Here is a 25,757-nt window from a genome sequence, read left to right on the forward strand (position 1 = left end):
ATCGGGCTTCTCGCTTGGCTTCTGATACGAAGGAAGAACAACAAAAAGCCTTCGCTGCCAAAGATGGATGAAGCTGCGGGAATACGTAATAACGAGGCGAGATATGAGATGCCTGAGGAGAGTCTTGTTGAGTTGCCTGCTGATTATGGGAGGGTACAAGAGATGAAGAGGGTTGACGATCGGGTCGCGGCAGGGTATGATGGGGCATACAGAGGGCATTAAATTCTGGTTCTGGGTTGCAGGTTGGCTCTATAAAATGTAATCGCTCATAATATTGGTGTGACACTAGTGACGTGTGACACGAATCGCCAAGAGATCTTACGGAAACCAGCGGGCTGAAGTATGCTATTGATACCCATAAGAATTGGCTCGTGCGCTCTCGGGCCGTCCCTAAACCTTGTCACTGTCCCTGAGCGACGCAACGCTCAAGTTGAATAAGAACAGAAAGGTCCTAGTTTAAGGAATAGCTCCTGATCACGCCACAAATTCGCTCGATCCAGACAATATTCATTTCCTTGGGACTCGCTACCCGCGTCGCTACTGCCACCATCGTCTCAGACCAATCCGTGTATGTCTCTCGGACGGGCGCGGTAGCGCGTTGTCGGACAGAGGTCGAAAAGGAGGCACCCGGGCTCCTAATGACGATTGAGAAGCACCCTTAGACAATACATGGGCCTCGGCGTCTTCTGATTCGCGACTGCTCGCTTTATAGTCTTACTCTCGAGGCGTTTTAAGTGATAAGAGTTTTTGGAGGGACGCGTCATATGTCACAGGAATACTGTCGTGGTTTAGAGGAGTAACGCTTACAGGCATGTTGTCACCTCGACACAGAGCCTCGTCCGTGTCAAGCGGCGCAGGGATAGGCCCCTTGCGACGCACGTACTGGCGTTAAGGGATCTAGAGGCGCATCACCATCTTGAAAAGAAGCCTGATCTGGGGCCAAACGAGCAAGATCCGAAGTCTGCGATACCTGTACTGGCGTAAGAGGGTTTACAGAGAGGCTCGTCAGCGTCCGTGCCCTTGACTGCTGCTTTGGCCAGCTGTTAATTGCTAAAATAGTCAGAATTATTGGAATCTGCTTCAGGGTATCCGTACCCTTCGTTGGAGTTGTCGGTCTGCCTGCCTGGGACTGTTTGATCCCTGATGAGTCTGGCTCTTCTTGCGGGCCCTCTGAAGAGGCCGCGCCCAATCCAGGCGGGCTCTCCGTCTTTGCCATCGCAGTCTTGGGGCTTGCAAGGCTCGATCTCGAGGGAAAAGGGAGAGTGAGGGTCGTCTTCCTCTACGTATGCAAAGAGTGAAGCGGAGATAAGCTTGCACCTGCTGTCACCGAGCACCCACGGACTGCCAAGATGGATTTCTGCAAACATCGTCTGCGAATCACTGACTCTGGTAGACAGTGAAACAAAGATACGCACCAGGTTAGTGCGGCCATCCCGTTTCTCTTGGGCTGGCACAAGAACCGAACAGACAAGCGGCAGCCGTCTGTCATCACCAAGACGCATCCACATTCTCAGTGGAGTTGTTTTTCCAAGTTTGAGGGCAGCTCAATCATTCCGCGGCGAGCGCCAGACAGCGAGCTTTCTTTCATGCTTGCTAGTCCCTCACACCTACGCCTTTGCTTCCCTCCACGGATGTGCCACCGTTCAAGCCCCAGCTTTAGACAGTGAGCTGTCGCATGTCCCTCGTCCATGATATTTGGCGTGCTGATATGCAGGTGTCTCAGTTCTTAGATGCTCTGTTACGTCCAGGGAATACCGTATCAACACAAGCGCTTCCATTGTTGTTGGGGTTGGATCATCCGGCACAACCAAGTCTTGTGTCCGCACAAAGCTCTGATGGTAGCGAAACAAAGACTCAGGTAAGCTCCCATATTTACCACAGCTTCTACTCTGTTTAGTTGCCGCAACAAAGCAAACATCCAGTTAACAAAGAGAACAAACAAGGACACTACAGTCACGCACACTTGCGTCGGCCCCATGCTTGCGGGCTGCATATCTGTACGTATTCAAAACCCAGGACAGCGTGAAAGAGGGGAATAGATGGGGAGCGCGGTTGACGACCAGAACCGCATTGCGAACCTTGAACGTTTGCTTTAGTAGTAGGCTAGCTGAGGAGGAACACTTTTGGGGAAGGTTGTGTTCCCATGTACCCCTTCTGGAGTTCATTCTGATTAAAATCTTAAGTTTCGTCCCTACTCACCCACGCAGCATGTAGCTTTCGAAAGTGTACGGGTCTCTGAAGTACCTAATACTTCACTTTTTTGGAAGCTCTATTCTCCCCAATAATGATAATATGCTCTTCACGGCAGTTCTTGCTGGGAAGGCCTAGCTTGTCGCGTTGTTCATTGGAGTTTGAAAGGTTCTTTGCCTGTGTCCAACATGGCTGTTCACTTTTCAGTGAAACCATCGAAGCACGTCTTGTCTCCTTCTGGGGTAGTCTCAGTTATCGAAAGCTCAGCATCCATGATTAATCGGAGGTAGTCTAGGCTTTCACTAGCTATACGAAACGAGCGCTTCTGGCGAACTCCACTCATTTGTACACAAGCTCTGTGAGGCAATATTATACAACCATGCTTTTCCTGTGGATGGTATGCGTCTGATACCTCCTTGATACTTGCACTTATAATATTGCTTAACTGATTATCTAGCCTTTTTGTTCTCCACTGGCTTCGATTTTGGCTTATTGGCCAGTCTGATCATCTTGCTGGAACCAGTACATGGTGCCACAGGGTGAGCGCCAGCGCAACGTCCCTGGACGAAACTTGAGTCTTATTGGGATCAGTGGCACATTGTGAAAGATGCTTCTACGAGTTCAATTCAGATTTCAGTGACACATTTGATGATTTGCGATGAATATGTCTTGGTAAGCTATTTACAGGAAGTGGTAGTGCAGAAGGTACAAAAGTCTATCATCATCGCCAAGACTGATATCTCGCAGTGTCTTAGTTGACGGAGATGGTGTAAGCAGAGGTCTTGAGGACAGCGTTGGTACCTAAAACTGTCAGTAATCGAACATCAATCATATACGGAAGCATCACTCACCCTCGAAAGGCTCGGTACCAGCCTGGAAGCTGGTGGCAACGTAGCTGCTGGGGACACCCTGCTTGCTGGTAATGTAGTTGAGGAACTCCTTGAGATCAGCCTGGAAGTTGCCCTGGTTGCTGGAGGCGACGAAGGAGATGACGTCGACGTCGCCGTTGGGGCCCCTGTAGACGTCCCACTGGACACCAGCAAGGGTAGGGCGGTCAATAACACCCTTGCCGGGCGTGGAGATGGGGAGGGCACCACCGTAGGCACCGACCCAGATCATGATCTCGTAGGCGTTCTTGGAGGACGCGGTGGGAGCGAACCAGAGATCGTAGGAGACGTTGGCGATCATCTTGGTTCCGGTGTATCTGACCAGTTAGTCTAAGACAAGGGTGAGGGAACGGGCTTCTTACCGCCAGATCCAGCGGGTGGAAACCGACTTGATGTCGGAGATCTTCTTGTTGATCTTCTCAAGAGCCACGTTGGAGTAGGACTTGACCTTGCCGGGGCCACCAGCCCAGGTCCAGCTGGTGGACCAGACAAAGCTGTTGCTCTTGACCGAGGTGAAGGTGGTGCACTGAGACCCAGAGGTGGCATCGCCCTTACCCCAGTTGTTGTGGTAGACGGTGTATCCAGAGGTGGCCAGAGAGCCAAAAGCATCGCACCAGGTGGTGTCTCGCTTCTCGATAGTCTCGGTGGGAGTGGTGGGAGTGGCCACAGCCGTGGCGGCAAGGAAGGCCGAAACAACACCAAAGAACTTCATGGTGACGATTTGAATGTGAGACTATTGAGATGAGATGAAGTTGAAACTGGTGATGAACAAACCAACAGAACTTGGTATTAGCTGAATACTTATATAGGCCAGAAGATCATCTGCCGTCTCTAATAGAGTAAAATCCTAGTCCCTTAATATCCGGGCTCCTGAGATTGGCCCGTGTGTTGGACCTGAAACCCCTGGCTCGGCCAAGAAGTCGTATGCGGCAATGGGCCGTTTTACGGGACCCCATCAAGTGCCGACAAAACCGAACCACATCAGGCTAAAACGGGATATTCCACCAATGGTGTAATTCGCCTTAGAGCCATTGTTTAGAGTTGCATTCCCGGGAGTTCTCCCAGCAATAGGGACCGGGCCTCGTGGCGTGAGATGGGCCTATGGGAGGTTGGACGATCAACCTAGCTCGATTGAGCAGGTTCTCGGAGCGGACTGTTCGTTTCTAAAAGAGGAAGTTGGCCATCGCTGAGCTATTCCCTTTGAGCGCGAAAGAGAAGGTTCTTGCGCCAGTGTCGGTTAGATCAGTAGAGTAGAGTTTACAAGCACAGGTAAGGTTTTCGTATAGGGCGGTCAACCTGCATATATTGAACTGTATTCTCTCGGGAACTCCGTTATCCCTGTAGTGTTTGGCGGCTCTGAACAGGGTTGATCCATCGCTATGGGGCTGTTCAGCTGGCTGTGCATTATCCGTGAACAGCTGATGTGCGCAGCAAGTAATCAAGGTAACCTATTGTCAGATCGCTCCTGTTCCCCTGCTGTCTTTGTCTTAGTTTGTGTTGTTTGAATTTGTCAAGCTGTTCAGTGTACGTCAGCTCTGGGCAAACTGCGTGAGAGATGGGCCGCGTAGGTGCTTGGCAATGGAAAGACATAACCGAGCACAATTGAATGGCCCTTTATGCAGATTGTGAATTGCTTGAAGGAATCTGCGCTGATTGTTCATACCCCTCCAAACAACATGATGCAATCACGGTGATAACCTGTAGAGCCAAACTGATGGGGCATGCTTGTGTTCTTAGACAAATAGATGGCAACAAACACAAATGATTTCTATACCGCTCGCAGCCCAATGTTTTCCCAAACCGTTGACTCTTCATCACTGTTTACCATGCATGCCTTCGTTTTGACCAACATGACGTAGCCACCAGTCATGGGCAAACTCAGCTCACAACTTGCCAGACCACAACGACAGAACATTCTTTGCCCATCTGCACAAATATAAATACCCCATAGATATCCGCAAGAAGTTCAGTCTTTCCTACTTCATCCAACACACCTTCATCTTCATGCTCAAGCCTGAACACAACTATCCTCCAGGGTGGCTTGAGTCTAACACGTATAAGTCTTCTCTTCTGCCTTTTACATATTCACCATCACCTTCACAGTAACATTATATACAAGCCCGAGTCACAACTCTTCGCAAAACCCTCCACAGTCTTTCACTGTCTTGGTGTCACAGACTCGGGTGTCGGTTGTCTTCCCGCGTCTTGGTTCTTGGACTCCTTGGACATCACGTATGCTCAGGTAATGGATTGATCTACCTTCAAAACTGTAACAGAATCTCGCTTCTAAAAGATCATCATATGGATGCATTGTCTTTCTCTACTTATATCTTTCTCCCTCTTCTTTCACAGCCATGACAACCCATAGAGCCACCAAGACATCAGTTGGCACACTACCACTACCGACCTCCAAGTAGAGCAATACTTGAAGATTTTATATTAGTCCCAAAGTAGACATTTCATAAATAATCAATTAGACCGCTATTCACTCGTTTGTCTCGGAAGAGACGTAAGTTTTAGCGCCATTACCGGAGCAGTGGCAGCGCACTGGCAGGCAAAACGTACATTTTATATGACCAGATTTTGTTTTTGGATCTTGGATTTCTTTCTTCCGACAAAAAGGCAAAAATCAGAAAGCCACCACCTCAATCTTTGACACAAAACCAACAATATGCCACGCACTGGAAGATACACGCGCCCCGCCACTCATCCTAAGGCGTTTGGAAACGTCATCCGCGCCATGCGCCGTGCACAGCGCCGCGCACTTGTGGACTCAATCGTGGCGACAGTTCGCCAGGTAAGTCCCAAATATGACTCTTGAAACATGAGCTAACAGTGATTAGATGCTGGCCGAATGGTACGCCCACGACGACGAAGGGAGGCTCGCGGAGCCTCCCAGTATCACCGATGAGGACCTGCTTGAGGAGTGCCTCCGCGGCCATCGACGGGGGCTCCGCCTTGGCCTCCGTCGGGGCCAGGAGCGTGCCTATCGTGAAGGGATGGCCATGGGATTTGCCTACGGGCTCCGTCAAAGGCAACAAGAAGCCTATGACGCTGGGTTTGAGGATGGGCTCGCATCTCAAGAATGAAGGACATCAAATGCTAGGAGCTCTATGCTGTTCGCTTTTCCATTCAAACTAACGATTGGTATTAGGTTAAAAGAAGCTCAAGCAACCCTGCTTAGATAGACTACCGAATCTCGGACATTGACGCACTCTCAAACTCATCACATTGTCCCCTCATGAAAATCACCCGCCGTCGTTTTGAATTATGGTTCTGTTTGCTGCTAATTCTTCATTTGGCTCTTTAGCCTGCCTAACCTTCCCTAAGGGCGAGAAGCTCCTAGCCCACTTTCTTTTGTCCTTCTCAGAGCGAGTATTATATCACTTCATTTCGGCTGTGGAGGGACGGCTCCTGCTTCCCCAACGACTTGTCCTTCGCCACTCGCCGATCATACACAGACGCATACCGCCAGTTTCAATGCTACAGTCAACGGATGCTCAAGTCGACAGGTCGCTGCCGTAGCCACCACTACTACCGTCTCCACCGATGATGAGCCTGAGGGAGAAGACGTAAACGATCATACGCCGGTTGAAGGGGAAGCCGCCGAGGCCCCTACCACCCACTAAGCCGATGAATGAGAGAATGCAGACGAGGGGATAAGCTACGTCAACATGATCGCACTCCTCCACGCTTACTTGAGCGGACAACGAGAGGATTTCTGGCCTTGGCTTCCCCAAGGGGCGCCTGTCTGGTGACATCCAGGGCCAGGCGGAGGGTGCAATACGGACACTTAACATTTTATATAGCGAAGGTTACTTTGAGGGACGGCTCGAGTTATTTGATGGAGGGAACATGTCTGGTGGATAGAGTGACTCGATGTCATGGCGTTTCTGCAACGTCCGCCGCGCAGCTGCCACCGCAGCTGCCACCTTCACCATCACGCGTACCACCACCGGTCCCGGCCAGGAGGTTGCTGATCCTCAGGTGCCTCATTCAGAGCTCATCGCTAGTCATACGACACCTGAGGAGGTGCCCATGAGGAACTCACCTCCCACCAAACTGAAGGAGGAAGTATTGGAGACGAGGGAGAAGAGCACCCCGACAAAGAGGAACGTCTGGATGAGCGGTGCAAGAGTATGTTAGTCTCCAGCTCAAATATTATCCCTGAGGTACAAGCTAACGGTGATTAGATACTGACAGAGTGGGACACACACGGCGACGACAGAGGGAGGTCATCGGAGCCTCATGAGTACAGCGACGACCAGCTCCTTGACGAGTACTTGCGAGGCCATGAGCGAGGCTTTCGCCAGGTCATGGCCGCCGGACTTGCATGTGGCTGGAACCGGGAGCAACAAACCGCGTACCTATGATGCCGGATTCGAAGACGGCCTTGCGTATGGTGGCGATTGAAGAACAAGTTAAGAGCCCTCCGACTGTTTCCTGCTCACTAGATCGATTTCAGGAGGGAGAGGAGATATTCTACACCGATGGGTATATCGCCTGCTTCTTTCACGAGTAAAAGACAAATGCTATCAAATTAGAGCTAGCTGCTTATCCTAATATGTATCCTAGCGCTAGGATAAGAGAGCCTAGCTCTATCTAATACCTATCGTATTAGATGCACCAGGATAGCAGAGATAATATTAGGATAGCATATCAAGATAGGCAAGTCTAACTAGCTAGGTCCGCCGGCGACAACTCGATCAGACTTCTCCCCGTAATGAACTCTCCCAGTCATAGTCAGACCTTTACATTTGCTTCCTGCTGCAGCCGCTCCGATATCGTCAATTCGCTTCTCCGGTTTTCATATACATATCGGGTCAACATCGACAATGACGCTTCTGGGAGAACTAATCCCTGGGTGACACCATCTCTCCTGTTTTGTTAGAGGGCAATGGTTAGTCAGATTTGTCCTGGCATAGAAACTAGTACGAGATACACACGTTTTATGGGTGGTTATGGGCTGCGTTTGGTCGGTAGAACTTGATATGCGACAACTTGAACTGTTATCCTTTCTAGTCAAGCATTCGCTCGGTTCGACTATGAGTGACGCGTCTGGTTGACTGGCCATGATGACGGGAATCTCGTTGTTAAGGTCGAATTAGATGTATAAGGTCAAGTCGAGGGAAGCACAGAACTTAGAGATGCTAATGCTGGGTAGTAGTTGCCAAGTAGCATCGAACGGCAACCTAGGTTGACATATTTATATTCTCCATGTGACGATTTTATTCCTCCTTCCCACTCCTTTCCCGTATAGTGTACTTTTGTGACCTGTGGATATAAGAACATAGGTGCACGACGCATTGAACTATTCGATGACGACGAGCCAAGATTGTATCTTTGTTACGGCCATTCACTCAGGTCAATTTCGGCCAAGTCGGATTCACGCCTCTCCATTCGCTGCCTTTTCGTGAGGTGCGGAAAGAGTTGGGGTCAAGGATGTGTAAAGGATGTCCTTCTGTGCTAGGGCGCCGCCATCAGCCTGAGACATGGATGGCGACATGTCCTTTGTAGGCGTGCCCCAAAACTTGAGGCTTGTACTTCTGAGAATCAGTCGCCTTACCACCGACAGTACATGGTTCGCCTCAAACCACGAGTCCGCATCTTGGGTCGCATGACACGTGTCGTTTCGAGGCTGCTTATTTCAAGCCAGTCGGGGAAACCCGACAGGGAGCCGCACACGAAAGGGGCTGGGCAAACGCCGCAACTGAAAGTTTCTGCAGCTGTGGCAAGTTGTGCAAATCCCCGTGTGTCTGTTTCATTTATATCATCAAATAAAAGCCGCGTCGGAGGAATCTCGTCGTCTGACTCCCAGCAAGAAGCGGGCGATCGTTGCTCTTTTGACGTGTGTTGGTGAAGGATGCTTGGTCAAGGGCTCGAAGCGGTGGGTGGACTTCTGAGCGACCCAACAGAGATAACACAGGCGTAACACAACTGAGGTTGGTGAATTACATTGTCCTTTTGCGGCCCGGCCAATTATGTGCCATTCCATCAAGGCACCGCCTCTCCCGCGAAACGTGGCGCTTCTTTTCTTGTACTTATGCACCGACCTCACTCAAATGAAAAGGCAGGGTACACCGACATCTGCTTTAAGAGGTGGTGACTGGTGAGACAAATCACTCGACCCAATCAAGCAAAAGTACGCAAATAAAACAAAAGTACACCCAAAAGCACAATGCCGTCCACGTGAAGTCCCGCAAAGATGTACATAAGTAGACCAGCTTCCCACCATCTCGGCACAAACTCAAACAGACTCGTCACCGAATTTTGTCCAAATTGGCTTAGCTTGCCTTTTCTTCCTTTTCCTGTTGACTTCCATGTCCCTTTTGACAAGATGGAAACGAATGACCCGGAAGTCCTAGATTGGGCCAAACATACCGACGAAATCCATGATCTCTTCATTTCCCAGAACAAAACTCTAGCCCAGGTCATTTCCCACATGGAAGAAAGGCACAATTTCAAAGCGACGTACTGCCCCTATTGTAACCCGAGTCGCCAGATCACCAAGTTGCAGACTAACAACACCATCATGGCAGAGAGAGACGGTATAAACACAGATTCTCAAACCTGAAGAACGTGAGAGCCGATGAGTGGATCTGGATTGGCCAGGAAATCCAGCGTCGCGCCGCAATTGGGAAGAAGTCTGAGCCCTGCCTGCTGGGCAGGCCGCTGCCAGCGGACCGCGTCAGGCGAGGGACGGAGCGACAAAGACACAGGCGAGAGACGGCGCGACACAGGCGTAGGCCTCATGTCACTATACCCCCAAATCGTAAGTGAGCAAACATCTTGTTGTTATGCAGTCTGCTAAGACAACCAAAAGAGCTTCCAAATCCATCTCTAGGAAGGATATCCGTCCGGACTCCACCATTGGCGGCGGCAAACATGCCAGGAGCAAATCTTGATCCGTCAAACACCCTTATGGGCAATGAGGTAGAGTCTCATGAGCCTCAGGTTTCTATCCAAGCATCACCTCAGGAGGCTCTCTTCGTCATGCAGTTCGATCCGGAACAGATAGTTCAACCCGACCCTATGGACATTGAGGCTGTCATTAACAACCCTTGTAAGATAGACTGCCCCCTAAGATATACTACCCCACAGCTCTGATTTAAGCTGACAATCAACTGGTAGTCTCGTTTGATTCGTTAGGGATGTGGGAATTGGACGGATATGGCGAGGTAAATCAGCCAACGCCCTATCGCCAACCTCCCGTGACAATCGTTGAAGATCCATCCAGTCCCGGAACCACCAGTTCCCCGAGACCGCAATATCCAGGAAGAAGATTGTCGCCAGTTTCTCAATTCCTCAACTTCGAGATTTTCGATACTCGCCCTAGTTTTCAACTCATGGCGAATCTACCTTGGTTTAAGCTTCAAACCATCCTCGAGCAGCTAGGTGTGATTTCTTCACAAAGCTTCAACTCGTTTTCTAAGCTAACCGCGAGTTCAGATTTTACAACTTCGCAGATGCATCCTCTTCTAGATGGAGGCTTGTCGTCGCCGACAGGCGTGTCTATTACCCTTCCGCCTGAGACGCGACGAGGTGTCTTATTGAACCTACTCGGGCCAACATCGGATCATCAGCTTGCGGGAGATGTTTCGGTGGTCACAAACAAGCTTCAAAGATCCATACCTGAGAGATATGAGGGGGAGCTATCCCACAAGATTGCTCACATCCTTGACTCCCGGTCGACTAGTCCCTCCAGTCTGTCCGCGATCTTCAGCTTCGCAGCGTATTTTGCGTCCAACAACCAACTCGAGCACACCCGAATGGATACCTTTCTTAAGTGGGTTATTGACCAAAATTACACCGAACACCTAGAGCGATTCCTCCAAATCAACACACCAACCATCCATGCGTTCGCCACTCAGATTCTGAAGTCTGCTGTTCGTGTTAAGAACATCAAGTTTCTGACCGCACTGATGGATCTTGGCGTCAAATTTGACAGCATCCTGGATAAAATACTACGAATCGGCGATATGGACTTCATGAAACTAGCTCTCTCAAGAGTTAGTCCGACTTACTTCGATGGGCAAAGGGGGGCTGAGCTATTCCATCTTTGTGTTGAAAGGAACCATTTCGATCTTGCTCGGATGCTTGCTACAGAAGGAGTAAACGTGGACAGAGGAAGATCCGGACGAACTCCTCTCTATTTGGCAGTAGACCGCAGAGACGTCCATGCGGTTACGTTTCTGCTCGAATTGGGTGCCGATGTCAACAAGGCGTCTTTCTCATATGGTGGCTATGAAGTCCCGCTGGCGAGAGCGGTTTTCTTGAAACAGTCAGATATTGTGGCCGTCCTCCTGAAACACGGTGCAAACACTTCATGCAAAGTGGAAAAGCAGGACATCATGCAATGGTCTTCGTTGAACTGCAGAAACATCTACAGGCTTCTGCAGGAACACATGGGAGCCATCGATGTAGGCTTCACAATTGGAGACTTGGTCGATGCTGCAAATGAGGGGAACGACTCCCTCAATGCCTATCTACAAAGGCAGCCAAGAACGGTTTCAAAGCAACAGCTCGAGCAAGCGCTGGGTGAATCCATCCGGCTAGGGTATATCGCGGCCACTCACGCGTTGCTGAAACACGGAGTTAGCCCCAATTGCCCCTGTTTGGATAGGCCGCCTCTTCAAACCGCTCTGCAGTCACACATGCAACCTCGCAGGGTTTGTGAGCTTTTGATCAAGCACAAAGCGGACGTTAACGAGGATGATATTCTCAAAACCGTTGTTCGTAAGAATGACTTTAAGCTCCTGCAAATCTTCATCGAGGCTGGCGTGAATCTCGAAGAGCAAGGCATGGAAGCTCTGGTCGAAGCAGCAAAATTTGGCCATACATCTTTGGCAGCCTTCCTGCTTCACTTGGGAGTAGACGTAAATACTCCTGGGCTCAAAGAGAACCCTCTTCAAGCGGCGGCCAGCACGGGAGAGTTGGAAATGCTTGAGTTCCTTCTCGAACATGGAGCGGATATAAATGCACCGGCATATCTGAATGATGGCCGTACCGCACTGCAAGCAGCACTGGAGAGCGAGACTCCTGAAATCGCGTTGTTTTTGCTAGACAGAGGGGCTGACATCTCCGGTCCACCCGCCTTAGTGGGTGGAGTAACGGCCCTCGAGGCTATTTGCCGGAACTGGGCTGATTTTTCAGGTGACCATTCTCTGGGTATGTGCAATTATCTTCTGGATTCTAATGCTCCAGTCAATCGACCGAACGGAAAGCCAAGTTCAGCACTTCATGGCGCGATAGAAAGAAGGTGGGGCGGGATTCTGGCTCGCATGCTTGAGCCTCAGCGCAATGCAATCATCAACTACATGTGGTGTGATCAGACAATCGAAGAGGATGAGGATTATATGTGGGAGCCTAGGACGCCGACTCAGCTAGCAGCAGACAACGGACAGTTGGAAACCGTGAAGATGCTAGTTGGCCGTGGGGCCGACATCAATGAGCCGCCAGCGTATCGATTTGGGCGGACCGCACTCCAAGCAGCCATTTCCCGCAATGAACCGGACATGGACCTAGTGCAGTTCCTTCTCGACAACGGCGCTGAAGTCAATGCTAAGCCCGCCGTTCATGGAGGGATCACGGCTCTTCAAGGATCTGCCATATCTGGCGATATAATGCTCGCTAAACGACTTATTGACAACGGCGCCGATGTCAATGGAGCCCCTTCCTTCGTTGAGGGGCGGTACGCTATCGAGGGAGCTGCTGAGCATGGTCGCTTGGATATGGTTCAGTTCCTGCTGAATGCTGGGGCAAGGGGCAATGTGCTCAATGGAAAGGGCTTCAAACGCGCCATTGAACTCGCGACAAAGAATGAACATTTTGCAATTGCGAACCTGCTGAAAAACGTACCCACAGCCGAGGCTTGAAGCAGAAGTTTGTAATCTTAGGCAGGTTATTTATAGAGCAACTATCACGATTCCAACTTTGCTTCTGCTGCAGCAATGTCGTCAGGTATTACGTAGGCCGGCAACAACAGCGACAGTGTGGAGGACAGCCTTCGGGCCAGAATCGGCATCAGCCTCCCCGACGGTAAGAAGAGTTAATGCCGGGCAATTCAAACCCTCATATATAGCTCTTACAGTAGTTGTAAGCACGATCTGAGCCATCGAAGCAGCAGGAGCAAGATGTGGCGACAGAGGGGCAGCGGCTAGAGGCCGCTTACGCCCAGGCCTCGGCTCAGAAGCACCAAGAGCCGCCGCCAGACCAGACACCTAGGGCTCCGCCCAAGGAAAGGTGTTCAAACTGCGGTGCCGAGAGTTATAACGCAGCTATGTGCTACAATGTGCAGGCTGATGGGATCATTCACGGCTGCGTCGTGTGCCATGGTGTTGTATGCAATGGAGACCATGAAGACCACGATTAAACCTGCACAACCTGAGTAACTTCAAATACCCAAATTACAGTGTAAGGCCACATCGCTATACGAAGCTGGGGTCGTAGGCACCCCTGGAACTGCCGAGATCCCCTCTCCCCTTACCACCCAAGCGGACCCGACGATGGAGGGCCCACCAAATGGGATAGCTACGGGAACAGAGACTGTTACACGTATTCGAGATGGCTATGCCGCTGGTCGAAAAGATGGGTTTCGAGAAGGAGATTGTGTCCTGGGCAACAAGGGCGATATCGCGGGAGACTTGTCGAGTTCGACACGCTCGCGGCAGCTGGCGTCGCTCCCACCACCACCCGCATCCATGAGGAGAAGGTTACCTATCGCCAGGTCTCTAAGGGAGAGTGTGACCAGATATATACGACCCAGAGATGGTTGCTCAGACGAGCATCTCCATCCCGCTGGAAGGGGGGCCCGATGGGGCCACCAAGGCGATGAATGCTTACTGCTCATGGTACCTGGAAGATCACAGCAATGCAAATGGGCCCAAGATATACGATTTACCCCAGCGAAAGACTTTGAGAGTTTTGCCACCCAACCATTTCGTTTCTTCTTCGGTCCTGAGGTCAATTCTGACCAGAATCGCCAAGGAGCACGAGTGATCAGTCATTGGACCCGGGGAAAAAGCAGCAATCGCGAACCTGCTAACTATTCATATATAAGGGAGTTTCGTCAATATCATCCAGCAGCGCACGGCCGCTGGCGCCTAGTAGAACGCCATATAGGATAGATAAGGAGGAGCTCGAACACCTTGGATGAGGCTCTGCTCCACGAGTTCTTCAAAGGTCATCGCCGTGGCTGATGGCTGCAAACATGTCGGCACAGTCGACTCCAAGGGGGACATCCCAGTTAGTCAACTGCGAATGGATGACAGAGGATTCATTGCCGGCTCTAAATTGAGCGATATTCACGAAAATGTTGAATGCTGTCAAGATGGCCGAGCGGATAGCTACGCCGCAGGTAGTAGGCATGTCGCCGAAACCGAGCATTGATCCATATCACAGAGTGGAAGTAATAGTCTACAACTAAGGCCATGGAACAGGCTTCCTCGACACTCACGGAGGGGGAGCTATGGAAAAAGAGGGCACAAAGAGGGACTGCGGGGATGTGCTCGTTGGCGAGACTGAATATGTGAGAACCCGGTGTCCGTTGCTTATGCCCTGCTAATCGGTTACTCTGTTGAAGATAGACACATGACGTCGACCCGTTTAAGGTACGAGATGCTACCTATGAGAGATTTCTGAACTATATACCATTTAATATTGGCCACAGAGCCCAGAGACAAGGATTACGTGGTGTGGTTGAAGGGGGCGTCAGCCAGGATCACCAATCCACGAAACGCTAGAAGGCAATGACGATGAGACAGAAGCCATTCTGCGTCGTTCCAGTGGCATAGCCCAGTTTATCTGGAGCTTTACGATAAAATAGATGACCGCGCTTTCACTAAGCAAGGATGGTCTTGCCCGATATATAATCCCTCCCTCTTACGCACACGGAGCCACAAGCAGATATCGCTGATTTGCCCTTTTATTCTGCAACCATGGAGGATGGCGAAGACCACAGTAACAGTTCTGGTACTATAATCACTCCAGCTGGCTCGCTTGTTACTATAGACCCCCAGGTAGTCACTACCTCTCATCCCATCGGTGACACTCGTTCTCCCATGGCACATAGCCTAGTCTTGGAGGCCTACCAGCAGTTTTCTGCAATACCCCGGAAGTTACTTCCCTTCATTTTTCAGCTTGTTATCAGATCGGTAGCCTGACGCAGTCTGGGATCAACTTGCAGCAGAGACCACCACCCGCTGCTTGGGACACCTGGGATGTAATGTCCCTGTTTTGCAACTACCATAACTTGAATCGTTTCCTTTATACTTTGCCTCTAGAAACATCCCGAAATTTATTGCGTTTCCATATCACGTACTTTGGTCAAATCTTTCCCAACCATGTCATGAATATCTCAAACCTGAACCCGTCCGACTGTGCTGCGAACCGCGCGTCCAACACCACTCTTTCCGATGAGTTCATGAAAGCCCTCACTTCACGACCAAACATTGACTGCAATGTCACTGCGAAAATCACTACTCGATATAGGATTGAAGTGTTTGAAGAGACCTTCTGCAAGTGTTGGCGCGACGGGCTGCTTGGCAGCTGTCAACAGCTGGCGGCAAAAACAACACAAATGTCAAGACGCCCCTCAGGAATTGAGACTAACCATCATAAACATCTTCCTTCTCACATCTCGACTCTTCATTTTCGCCACCGCTTCTTCGCTCTCGCCGCGGCCTGCCTCTCTTTGTCGCCTGTTTCGCCTTCCTCTTCTTCTCCAATCATCGACAACACCATGCCCCGTCTCCCATCTTCTCGCAGCAATCGCCGTCGTCACCCATGGCCTCAATTCCAGCCCCCAAGACACCGCTGGTTCCTTCGGAGAGCTTACGTCTTGGTTCGCCGACGCCATTCCCGATCTTCTCGGCGCCTTTCTCGAGCCCGCCGGGGTCGACTCCCCCACCATCAACCCACTCCTCGACCAGTCGCCGATGCCTCCCCGTTGGAGAATGACATCGATGAGCAAGAACCTGGGGCTATAGAGAGCCCCATCGTCATCCCCAGCGAGGAAGAAACTACTGCCGCCGCAAACAACGAGCCCAGGCGAGCTCGCGCTTGGTTCATCACCATGCGGCAGATTGGACAGACGGGATACTGCGACTGTCAGATCGAATGGGCGAGCGTGGAGGCGTGGGCACGCCGACTGTTGGATAGTCAGTCGGAAGACTCTCTTATTTGGGACTCCATGACCCGATCGGTTTCGTTCGCTATCGTGGACGGGCATCCCATCGACACCATTGAGAGGGTCCATAATAGATTCATCGGCAGATTTGGAGGGGCTAGGGTGGTAGATTACGATTTGTAATGAAGTGGATGGATGGTAGATTCTGCGTGGGTTAGGAGGAAGCAGGCCTGGGGTTTTCGGGTTGCAAGGGCTGGTTCTTGGGGGGGCATCAACAACAGCCAGGCAGGCAGCTTGTTACTGTTCTAGTAGAATTGATGAAGTGCTGTCTCCACGCCTGGAAGAATGAATTGATGAAACCCATTGTGTCATTACGCCTCGTTAGGCCCTGAAAGGCCAGAGCCAATATCGTGCTACATCGAGCCAATACTCGATAATAAACCAGTAAGGATCTCAATTTCTACACGAAATCAACCCGATAATATCACCAGGCCCTAGAAAGATAGGCCGGTTCTCTCTGAATGGGGTTAGCTAATAAGGGTGTCGAGGGATCGGCTTAATCTGACACTGTCTCTCAAAGCGTCTTTCGGTGTAATTCAAGCCCCAAGTTGTGCCATTGATTTCGTCCAAGTCGATTAGTTGATCCGTCATTTCTGTCGGTTTAAATACTGCATAAAAAGGCGCCTAAACATATGGACCTATCTACCTCGTCTAATTCCAAATATCGCCCGTGAGTCATGTCTGCCATAATTCGCCAAGCTCAGAGATCGGCCCGTGGCATTTGGCCCCGACGTTGTCGTCCCCAACTTGGGACTCCCACTGCACCTTGCAAAGCAGCGCTCAACACCACAGCAAGCAGAAGCCATCCTGCGTCCGGTACACACGATATACAGCACTCCGATGTGGTGGTGATAGGATCGGGCTGCGCCGGTCTCACTTCTGCCGTGGTTGCTGCCAAACACGGTCTTCGCACCCTCGTGCTTGAGAAGAGCGACTTTTTCGGGGGAACTACAGCATTCTCGGGCGGAGGAGCCTGGATCCCCAATAATGCACATCAGAAGACAATCAACGTAGTGGACAGTCGAGAATCTGCTGAGAAGTATCTTCGCAACGTCCTTGGGGACCTGTACGACCACGGCATGATCTCATCTTTCCTCCAGAACGCCCCCATCATGCTACAATGGATGCAGGCCAATACATCCGTCCAGTTCAAGCCTGTGGCGCTGCCGGACTACCATGTGGGAAAGGAGGGCGCTAGCGTTGGCCGGACTATCCTCACGCAAGAGTACGATGGACGACAGCTTGGGAGACAAAGATTGCGGAGTATCAGATACACTCTGCAAGGCTATCATGCCTTTGGATCTATGCAGGCCGACCCCGCCGACCTGCCAGTGCTGTCGAGTCCGTTCCAAAGCATGTCTAACTTGGCTGCATGCATCCGCAAGATCACTCGATTTGGTCTTGATGTGTTGAGGTACGGGAAAGGGTCCGAGATGGCAAACGGCAATGCTCTCGTCGGTCGCTTGGTAAAGAGCTGCGACGATGCAGGAGTTGAGCTACAGGCAAGTTCTCCGGTGACGCGGTTGAAGCGACTAGACGGCACGGGCGCCTTCACTGTCGTGACCCAAGACTCGCAGGGCCGTGCCAAGGAGTTCGTGGCGACAAAGGGAGTGATTCTCGCCAGCGGTGGATTCGGAAGATCCCAGGACGCGCGGACGTATCTTCCCCATGACTGGAGTGTGCAGCCAAAAGGTAACGTTGGTGATGGGCAGCGGATGGGCAGAGAGGTTGGGGCTGCGGTAAGTCACAACGAGGACTACAGCAACTTGGCCACTAACGCAGAGATCAGATGCCACCTCCCAATCCCAAGAACGGCGTGTTTGCTCCAGTATCACTGCTGCGGACAAGAAGCGGCCAAGTTCGACGGTATCCGCACTTCTCCGTCGACCGGACCAAGCCAGGCTCCATCATCATCAACACAGCCGGGAGACGCTTCGCCAACGAGGCCGAGCCGTACCAGGAGTTTGTCCAGACAATGCACGAGCAGGGAATAGAAAAGGCATTTCTTGTCGCCGACAGCCGATTTCTAAGACGATACGGCATGGGCATGGCTCTCCCGTGGCCCATGTCCCCTCGCTCCTTGATTGCTCAAGGTTATCTCGTTAAAGCTGGGACGCTGCATGAGTTGGCCGACAAGATCCAAGTGCCGCCTGAGGCGCTTCGAGACACTGTGGCAGCGTGTAACGAAAACGCGGCCAAGGGTCTAGACCCCGAGCTCGGAAGGGGTCAGTCCTCCTACGATCTCTTCTACGGCGACCCGTCTGCAGGCTTCCCCAATCCTAGCCTTGGAACCTGCACCCGACCACCTTTCTATGCTCTAACTCTGTACCCCGGAAACGTCTGTTCCACTTATGGTCTGCAGACCAATGCACAAGCCCAAGTTCTTGACACATCCAACAAGGTTATTCCGGGGTTGTATGCTGTGGGATTGGATGCCAACTCCATCATGCGTGGCGAGTACCCTGGAGGAGGATCGAGTATTGGTCCAGGTATGACGTTTGGTTATCTCGCAGGGATGAGTTTGGCTGGTAAATAATCTTGGAGTACTTAGAAAGTAAAACCCTCTCCCTTGTCGAAATCGCTGTTGCGTCGCGCTATTCTCTGCTCCGCCCATTGTGGGACAGCCAACATGTAAGAAGCCTTACTGAGGCTATCACGACCCCATACCCGACTACCAGGGCGTGATTTATCGAGGCCTCAAGTCTTGTTGATGTGCGATTAATTTATAATTGCTTGGATATAAGCTTCAATCGTGTAGCCAAAGCCAGAGACACAGAGTCGCGCAAAGGGCGCTTCACACTTGGGGAGAGAAAAGTCAAAAGGAAAATTTTAATAAAGGTTATAGAAGTGAAGTTTCATGAAGCAAACCCAAAATACTCCGCATCACGGTGCAAAGCTTTTCTACACATTCCTCTTCGTTGGACAACATCTTTTGAGCTCGCCAGGCGACAACTCGATCCGGACGGACCAGAACGACCCCTGAATCCTCAACTCCCCTGACCTCCTGCCAGCTGAAGTAGAAGTCCTCCCACTCTTGGCGAAAGCCGATCGAGTAGGCCTTGAGAGGGGTTCCGAGGTAGTCGCCGACGCGCTGGGCGGCCGTCTTCCAAGCGTCGCCGCCTATGCCGGTGAATAGCACAAAGCTGCCGCCCCCAGCTAGGTCTATCGTGCTGACGGCGTTTGAGGGGATCGTCGTGTTGAGCCATACGTGTGGCAGTCGGCGGCCAGGGTACGTGCTGGGCTCGTGGTACAGCACGGGATCCTCTGCGGCACGACCTGTGGGTGAGTAGGGCTTGGACTCATTAGCATCGTAGATGCCAGCGCCCGAGTAGTGCTGGTTCATCTCGATCCCCAGACCGTGGAACTCGTGAGACGAATTCTTGATGGCTGCATGGAAAAGCTTGCGCCGTGCCTCACCTTCGGGAGTAGCCGACTTGAGCTCGTCCAGGATGCGACGCCGGGCTTCGACATCGTCAGAGGGCAGAGCACCGATGGCATTCCAAATATCAGAGTGATCACGGAAAGCTTGGTTTGCCCGCGCGATGATGGATTGTCCGACAGGCTGCCTCTCCTGGCTGTATGTCTGGAGGAGGGCGGGAGAAGCCCAGCCGTTGTGGACGTAGGCGATCTTCCAGGCCAGGTTGAAGGCATCCTGGATGCATGTGTTGGACCCCAGGCCATTCATCGGAGGGTGACGGTGCACGGCATCGCCCAAGCAGAATCTGTCATGAGCCAAGTCAGTATGCCGCGGCATCTTATGGACCAGCGAGGGTGCTTACATGTTGCCGTGTGAATATTCCTCGGCCACAATCTCATTGATGAACCACTTAGACGTGTTCAAGATCTCGGCGGGTGTGTCATCTCCGATAAACTGACGGATGCGTTCAAGATATTGCTCGTTCGTCGGCTGGCCCTTGGTATCCCAGTCACGGTTAGGGAACAGGATAAACATCCACTCATCCCACGGCTTCACCATGCGCACGATACCCAGCCAGCCGAACTCAGGATGCTCGAGATCCGGCTGCATGATCCAGTGAAGGTTACCTCTGCGAGAGTCAACAAGGTGGGAGAGGTCTGCCTTGACCAGTACGTTGATGGCAAGGCCTTGACTGGGCTTCCGGGACAGAGGGAGTTCAAGCTGCTTGACAACCTCGCTCTGAGCTCCGTCTGCCCCGAAAAGGTAGCGGGTTCGAATCCGGTAGACCAACTGGGAGATCTTGTCACGAACCACAGCAGTGATCAGGCCAGTCGCCGTGTCCTTGCTGAAGGACAGGAGAACCGTGTTGAAGGTTACTCGGAAGCCGTTGTGGGAGGCATGTCGAATTAGAACAGGCTCGAGGAGAGTCTGGGGAACATCCACGGGATCGCATGGACTGGCCGTCTCATAGTCGCCCTACACAGGAGAGGTTAGAGATTCTGGACAACTGACAAAATGGCTGGTGAATGGGACAACCTTTCGCGCGGGATCGTTGCCCCAGGAGTAGAGCCTCGCGAATTCGTCGCCCGCCATGCTGTGACACCATCGGGTGTGTATCATGCAATGCCCCTTAGAGGCGACTTGGAGGATGTCTCGGTCAAGTCCAATGTCGCGCAAGCATTCTGTGTCCCATCCGTAAGCCAGACTTCATGGAATAATTTGCTATCAAACTGCCGACTTACCCAAGGCCGCCATGTTGGTGATGTGCGCGCGTGGCGTGTTGGCTGTGCCCGGCGCCGCTCCTATCATGATGCCTTCCAGGCCTTGGAGCTCACCATGTCAGCTAATAGACATGCTTTTTCGGGGCGTTTCGTCTTTTACTAACCATAGGAAGCTAGAAAGCACGCCAGAGATGCTCCTGAAGGGCCACACCCAACAATGAGGCACTCGGTATCGGTTACACCTCCCTGATCGCCCGTGCCCGTATTATTCTGCATTTTGTCCCCACCTTCAACTATCTCCCAACTCTTGAAGCAAAGTCTTTGGGGTGTCCTTGGAGTCTGTGTCGATCGGCTGTGAGTGAGTGGGTGGGCTAAGACTTGATCGAGGATCAAGTGCAAAAGGTGCTTGTCTGAGGTTTACAAAGAGGTCACTATAGAACAAGCTCGAAAGAATAGATCAAGTACTAAATAACAACGAGGGCATTTTTCGACGCCATCTTTTAGGGAAGACGGACTCGATTGTGACAATACATCGCAGCGAAGATGGCCCGTAGCCTTCACCTTTCGTCCGAGGATCGCCCGGGGACAAGAGAGTAGACTAGGCCGACTACCTGGACATCGGACAAACATGGCTTCAGTCACAAGAATGAGTCTCGAGTATACGGATGGAGAGGCAAGTCAACAGCTATGGCTGTTTCTCACCAATATTCCCTCCTCTGCTCAAGACTTCAATCTTTGACCTAGCCCTCACTCCCTCGTCGCCCCAGCGGTCCAAATAATGGCGGCCACCAAATACACCCTCCAGGACGTGGCCGAACGAAACACGGACGGTGCGGTCTACGTGGCAATCCACGGCAAAGTGTACAATTGCACTCGGTTCATCGAGAATCATCCGTCTGTAGCTTCCATCCTCTTCTTCCCCGGTCGTCGCAGAGAGTTCGTTCTGACAGACACACCAGGGGCGGCGCAGAGGCCATACTGGAATTCGCAGGCACAGATGCCTCACAGCCGTTTGACGAGATTCAACACAGCAGCGATGCACTTGAGATACTCGACACGCTCTGTGTTGGTGAGCTCGAGAGCAGCTCCGGAAAGGTATGGCAGTCCCTTCTGCTACTGCGTAGAGTGAGAGAGCGTTCTGACCAAGAGCAACACAACATGACTCAGGCCAACGACGAAACGAATCAACATCTGTCTCGGGGGGGAATAACCAAGAGCGGGCTGGCTGGGCTCGGAACTGTTGGAAACGTCACGCTGCTGCTTCTTCTTTGCTTGGTTGTCTATTATAGAGCGTCTTCATACCAATCTGCCTAATGACAACAATTTGAAGTAGCTAGACGTTCATATTCCAATACTCTGGTCAGGCAGAACAAAGTACCTTGATTGCTACGTAGCTGGCGTTTACTGTCAATGCCGCATAGATACATCAGAGAGGATGCCCTTTGTCGGAGCTGACATGAACCAAAGGAACCATTTTTAGACTCTATGCTGACGACTGAAACATTTGGCATGTACTCGCACTATGCGTTCTTTGCTGCCGTCTCTCACATCACCAAACATCCTCCTAGACGCTTCTTAGACATGCAAACAGAAAAAGGACGGAGTGTTTTCTTACATGATAGAAACGAGACTGCTTCATTTCCCGCAGTCTGTCTTCGGCTTCATCTTCCGAGATCCCCTCTCCCTTGACCAGTATGTCACGGAGGGTGGAATACACGCCCTTACCCATGCGTACATCGCCACAGACGTATATGGCTCCGTTGTTGCGAATGACGCACATCACCTCTTCCCACTTTTTCATCAGGATGTCCTGGACATAGACCTTTTTCTCCGTCTGTCGAGAAAAGGCTACGTGCATTTGAAACTTGTCGCCGAGTTCATCCCGGTATGCCTGTGTAGTTCTCCTGTCAGTTGGGTCTATCAAACCACGTCGAAGTCTTTAAGCATTGTCCTGGCACTCACCTTCCACTCGTCCTTGTATAAAAAGTCCTCGTCTTCTCTGCGACAGCCATAAAACAGCGTCAGGGTCCCAACTTCCTGGCCCTGCCGTTTCTGCTCTACCTTTTCTCTGATGAATCCACGGAACGGTGCGACGCCTGTGCCGGGGCCAATCATCAACACGGGAACAGACAGGTCTTCTGGAAGCCTAAAGCTCGAGGTTCGAACAAAAACCGGCAGACTTGGGAGACCATCGCCTTCGGCTTTGGGAGGCAACAGGTTGGCCCCAGCGGTGTGGGACTCTCTGGCACGGGTAGAGTCTAGGATAAAGTTGGATGCCACGCCGAGGAAACGACGCGATGTTCCAGGCACTGGAATTGACTGCGCCGAGACCGTGATGGTGGGTCTTTGCCTCTCCGCGATGGCAGAAGAGGATATCGAGTAGAACCTAGGTTGGAGCTTGGGCACGCACTCGAGCAGGACTGCAAGCGGCACCGTCACAGCCTCACCGCCGGGAAAGAGATGCTCCAGGAGCAGGGCCGTGTTGAAGTACTGACCTTCTGTCAGCTTCAAGAACTGGCTCTTGTCTGCCCCGAGTTGCTTGAGGGTGGTGCGTTGAACCTCGTTGGCCACAAAGTCGGCCATGACAGAAAGCGACTGGCGAGAGACGGGCCCGCATATGTCGAGATGATAAAGAGCAAGATCCTCCACAGAAACGGCAGATGGGAATAGCGTCTGGGATGAGAAGTCGCCCTCTCTTTTGTGGATCGAGATGGTTGTCCTGCGCTTCTCCCACAGTCCAAACCTTTGCAAGAAGCGCTCGACTTCGGCCTGCGGATTTTTAGGCCAGACTCCAAGGTGATCCCCCGTCCCATAGCAGAGTTCAGAACCTGAAATGTCCAATTCCACGTGGACACAATCTCTTTCATGGGTAAATACAAGACTGCGCGAAGTGCGAATCGGAACAGGAGTGGCTCCAATCGGGCTCTGGCCGTAGTGCTCGGGCAGGGTAGAGGGCTTGTCCGTCCTGTCTTCTTGAGCCTGTACCTCCAAGACCTCGTATGAAGGCTCAAAGATGGCAACGCGCTCCTCCAACGCCATTGCCTTTACGGCATGCGACCACATGTCTTCCTTCCACTGAAGAAACGTTTCCTCTGGCGTTTCCTTGCTGTCATCGCTTTCACCCAGGGGGCCTAACCTCTGGGCACCGCTTGCAAGCAGCTGGTCGTTGATTTGCCGCATCACCTTATTATAGTGGGTGTAGGTGCTGTTCCCAAGCCCAAATGCTCCAAATCTGAGGTTTCCGAGTCCGTTGCCTCCAAGCTCATCGAGCCACGACGACTCGTCGGTCAAGAGGCTGTAGAACTAGCATGCGTCGTCTGTAGGCTCGCCGTCGCCATAGGAAGCCATTACCAGAAAGACTAACGTGTTTGCTGAGATGTTGAACATGTTGTTGAAATCGTAGTCGTCGAAGGAAGCGATAAGGCATCCCAGACCGAACCTCGCTTTCGCCTCTCGGGCCAGCTTTTCGGCGATGGTCTGGGCAGTCCCCGACTGCGAGCCGAAAATAACAAGACATTCGACCTTGTCCTCCTCGATTTTTCTGGCGATACAACGATCCTTAGTCGAGATGGTGCCGCCCCGGGTTGTCGGCCGACTTTTCACGGCCGAGATCCATGCCAACAGACGGGCTAGGACGACTTGCCACAGCTGTAGCAAAAGAGATACGATGGTCGCGGTCATGGTCAACCGGTTGGACAGTTTGATCTCTTCCTTGTTCTTTCGTTACTGCTGCACACGTGGATTAGACTGTGCGCTTTGAGATCAGGTCGCTCGTCAGGTACTCACTACTATGTTCCGTGACGTTTGTCTTATGCCGTCTGGCATATATTGAGACGAACGACAAAGGATCTTATTGACCATCTTGGGTATTCGATAACTAGGAACCAGTGTTTTGTCCGAGTCTACATCAAAGATCACTGTCTAGTTAGTTCCCCGCCGATGGAAGCCAGGCGATGCACAGTGTGGGGCTCTCTGGAAGTTGTCCCGGAGGCGCAACTTCGGCACGGGGCAATGTTCGGATGGTTTGAAATGACTCCGACTGCATGACCGATGACGCCGCTTCGATCGGCCCTAAACTATCCCATGCTAGTCGCGATACTAATAACAGCTAGGGACCTCTCGAGGATAAATCTTGGTCCGTAAGGATGCCGTTACCCGAACACGTCTTTTACCATGTCTCCAAAGTTCTTTGTTCTTGCTCGGGTTGTCAGCAGAGATGGAGCTCTTGAATTTGTGAGTGTGACTCCTTGTCATCCCTCTCATTGAAAGACACGCCGCTAAGCTTGAGTCCTATTCCACAGTGGAGAGAAAGGCTCGTCCACCTTTGCGAGGTTTCCCGGACAGAACCCTACGGCGATTCATATTACTGGGGTTACGATTTAGACGGCGCCAAAGACACGCTCTGGGGATTGGAAGGATACACTCACCCCATCGGCTTCTTCATAGACCATGTGTCATCTGACATATTCAAGCGCGAGATGGAACTTGTCGATAAGGACAGACTGCTCAGAACTGTGCAGGGTCTTGGGAGCCCAGATTATGACCTCCATCATTATGACCAGTACGGAGGTTACTTGAAGCGGGAGGATGACCCTGACGCCGACTCAAAGACCAGCGTCGTGGTAGCCATCCACTACTGGGCCGTTGAAGAGAGTCGGCGAGTAGAGGTTCTAGACCGCCTGGTCAGATTCTCAACAAAAGCTCGCCAGGCCCCCATCGGCCTGCAAAGCGCGCTGGTCTTGAAGGAATGCAGAGACACGACCATGAGCACACTGTGGCTGCGGTGAGTTGCCTAAGCATATCGTTAATCAAATGTTGTTCCAGCGCTGACACCACGCAGCTTTGATTCCTTGTAA

The 25,757-nt window shown here is 51.8% G+C and overlaps 8 protein-coding genes across 8 annotated transcripts; 4 read left to right on the forward strand and 4 right to left on the reverse strand.

Annotated features, from left to right (window-relative positions):
- Positions 1 to 2,941: 2,941 nt before the first annotated feature.
- Positions 2,942 to 3,789, reverse strand: LRP88_06481 (uncharacterized protein; the record flags this gene model as incomplete). Its single annotated transcript, XM_083243019.1, has 3 exons — positions 2,942 to 2,991; positions 3,042 to 3,394; positions 3,467 to 3,789. The coding sequence occupies 3 exons, from the start codon at positions 3,787 to 3,789 to the stop codon at positions 2,942 to 2,944; spliced, it is 726 nt and encodes a 241-aa protein (XP_083101955.1).
- A 1,959-nt stretch (positions 3,790 to 5,748) lies between these two features.
- Positions 5,749 to 6,166, forward strand: LRP88_06482 (uncharacterized protein; the record flags this gene model as incomplete). The annotated part of the gene is made up of 2 exons (XM_083243020.1): positions 5,749 to 5,856; positions 5,921 to 6,166. 2 exons carry the CDS (start codon positions 5,749 to 5,751, stop codon positions 6,164 to 6,166), a joined length of 354 nt encoding a protein of 117 aa, XP_083101956.1.
- Positions 6,167 to 6,956: 790 nt separating this feature from the next.
- Positions 6,957 to 7,450, forward strand: LRP88_06483 (uncharacterized protein; the record flags this gene model as incomplete). The annotated part of the gene is made up of 2 exons (XM_083243021.1): positions 6,957 to 7,214; positions 7,271 to 7,450. The coding sequence occupies 2 exons, from the start codon at positions 6,957 to 6,959 to the stop codon at positions 7,448 to 7,450; spliced, it is 438 nt and encodes a 145-aa protein (XP_083101957.1).
- A 5,148-nt stretch (positions 7,451 to 12,598) lies between these two features.
- On the reverse strand, positions 12,599 to 12,904 carry LRP88_06484 (uncharacterized protein; the record flags this gene model as incomplete). Its single annotated transcript, XM_083243022.1, has 1 exon — positions 12,599 to 12,904. The coding sequence occupies one exon, from the start codon at positions 12,902 to 12,904 to the stop codon at positions 12,599 to 12,601; it is 306 nt and encodes a 101-aa protein (XP_083101958.1).
- Positions 12,905 to 15,816: 2,912 nt separating this feature from the next.
- Positions 15,817 to 18,799, forward strand: LRP88_06485 (uncharacterized protein; the record flags this gene model as incomplete). The annotated part of the gene is made up of 3 exons (XM_083243023.1): positions 15,817 to 16,365; positions 17,097 to 18,002; positions 18,053 to 18,799. The coding sequence occupies 3 exons, from the start codon at positions 15,817 to 15,819 to the stop codon at positions 18,797 to 18,799; spliced, it is 2,202 nt and encodes a 733-aa protein (XP_083101959.1).
- A 303-nt stretch (positions 18,800 to 19,102) lies between these two features.
- On the reverse strand, positions 19,103 to 21,177 carry LRP88_06486 (FAD binding domain-containing protein; the record flags this gene model as incomplete). The annotated part of the gene is made up of 5 exons (XM_083243024.1): positions 19,103 to 19,985; positions 20,043 to 20,656; positions 20,717 to 20,862; positions 20,923 to 21,003; positions 21,066 to 21,177. The coding sequence occupies 5 exons, from the start codon at positions 21,175 to 21,177 to the stop codon at positions 19,103 to 19,105; spliced, it is 1,836 nt and encodes a 611-aa protein (XP_083101960.1).
- A 726-nt stretch (positions 21,178 to 21,903) lies between these two features.
- Positions 21,904 to 24,582, reverse strand: LRP88_06487 (NADPH cytochrome P450 oxidoreductase family protein; the record flags this gene model as incomplete). Its single annotated transcript, XM_083243025.1, has 4 exons — positions 21,904 to 22,014; positions 22,517 to 22,792; positions 22,864 to 24,196; positions 24,266 to 24,582. The coding sequence occupies 4 exons, from the start codon at positions 24,580 to 24,582 to the stop codon at positions 21,904 to 21,906; spliced, it is 2,037 nt and encodes a 678-aa protein (XP_083101961.1).
- A 492-nt stretch (positions 24,583 to 25,074) lies between these two features.
- LRP88_06488 (uncharacterized protein) lies at positions 25,075 to 25,757 on the forward strand (the record flags this gene model as incomplete). The annotated part of the gene is made up of 3 exons (XM_083243026.1): positions 25,075 to 25,134; positions 25,203 to 25,684; positions 25,742 to 25,757. 3 exons carry the CDS (start codon positions 25,075 to 25,077, stop codon positions 25,755 to 25,757), a joined length of 558 nt encoding a protein of 185 aa, XP_083101962.1.

The sequence above is a fragment of the Fusarium phalaenopsidis genome, assembly GCF_050370095.1.
Source record: "Fusarium phalaenopsidis strain FUZ10S chromosome Unknown contig_32296, whole genome shotgun sequence".
Taxonomy (NCBI): Eukaryota; Fungi; Ascomycota; class Sordariomycetes; order Hypocreales; family Nectriaceae; genus Fusarium; species Fusarium phalaenopsidis.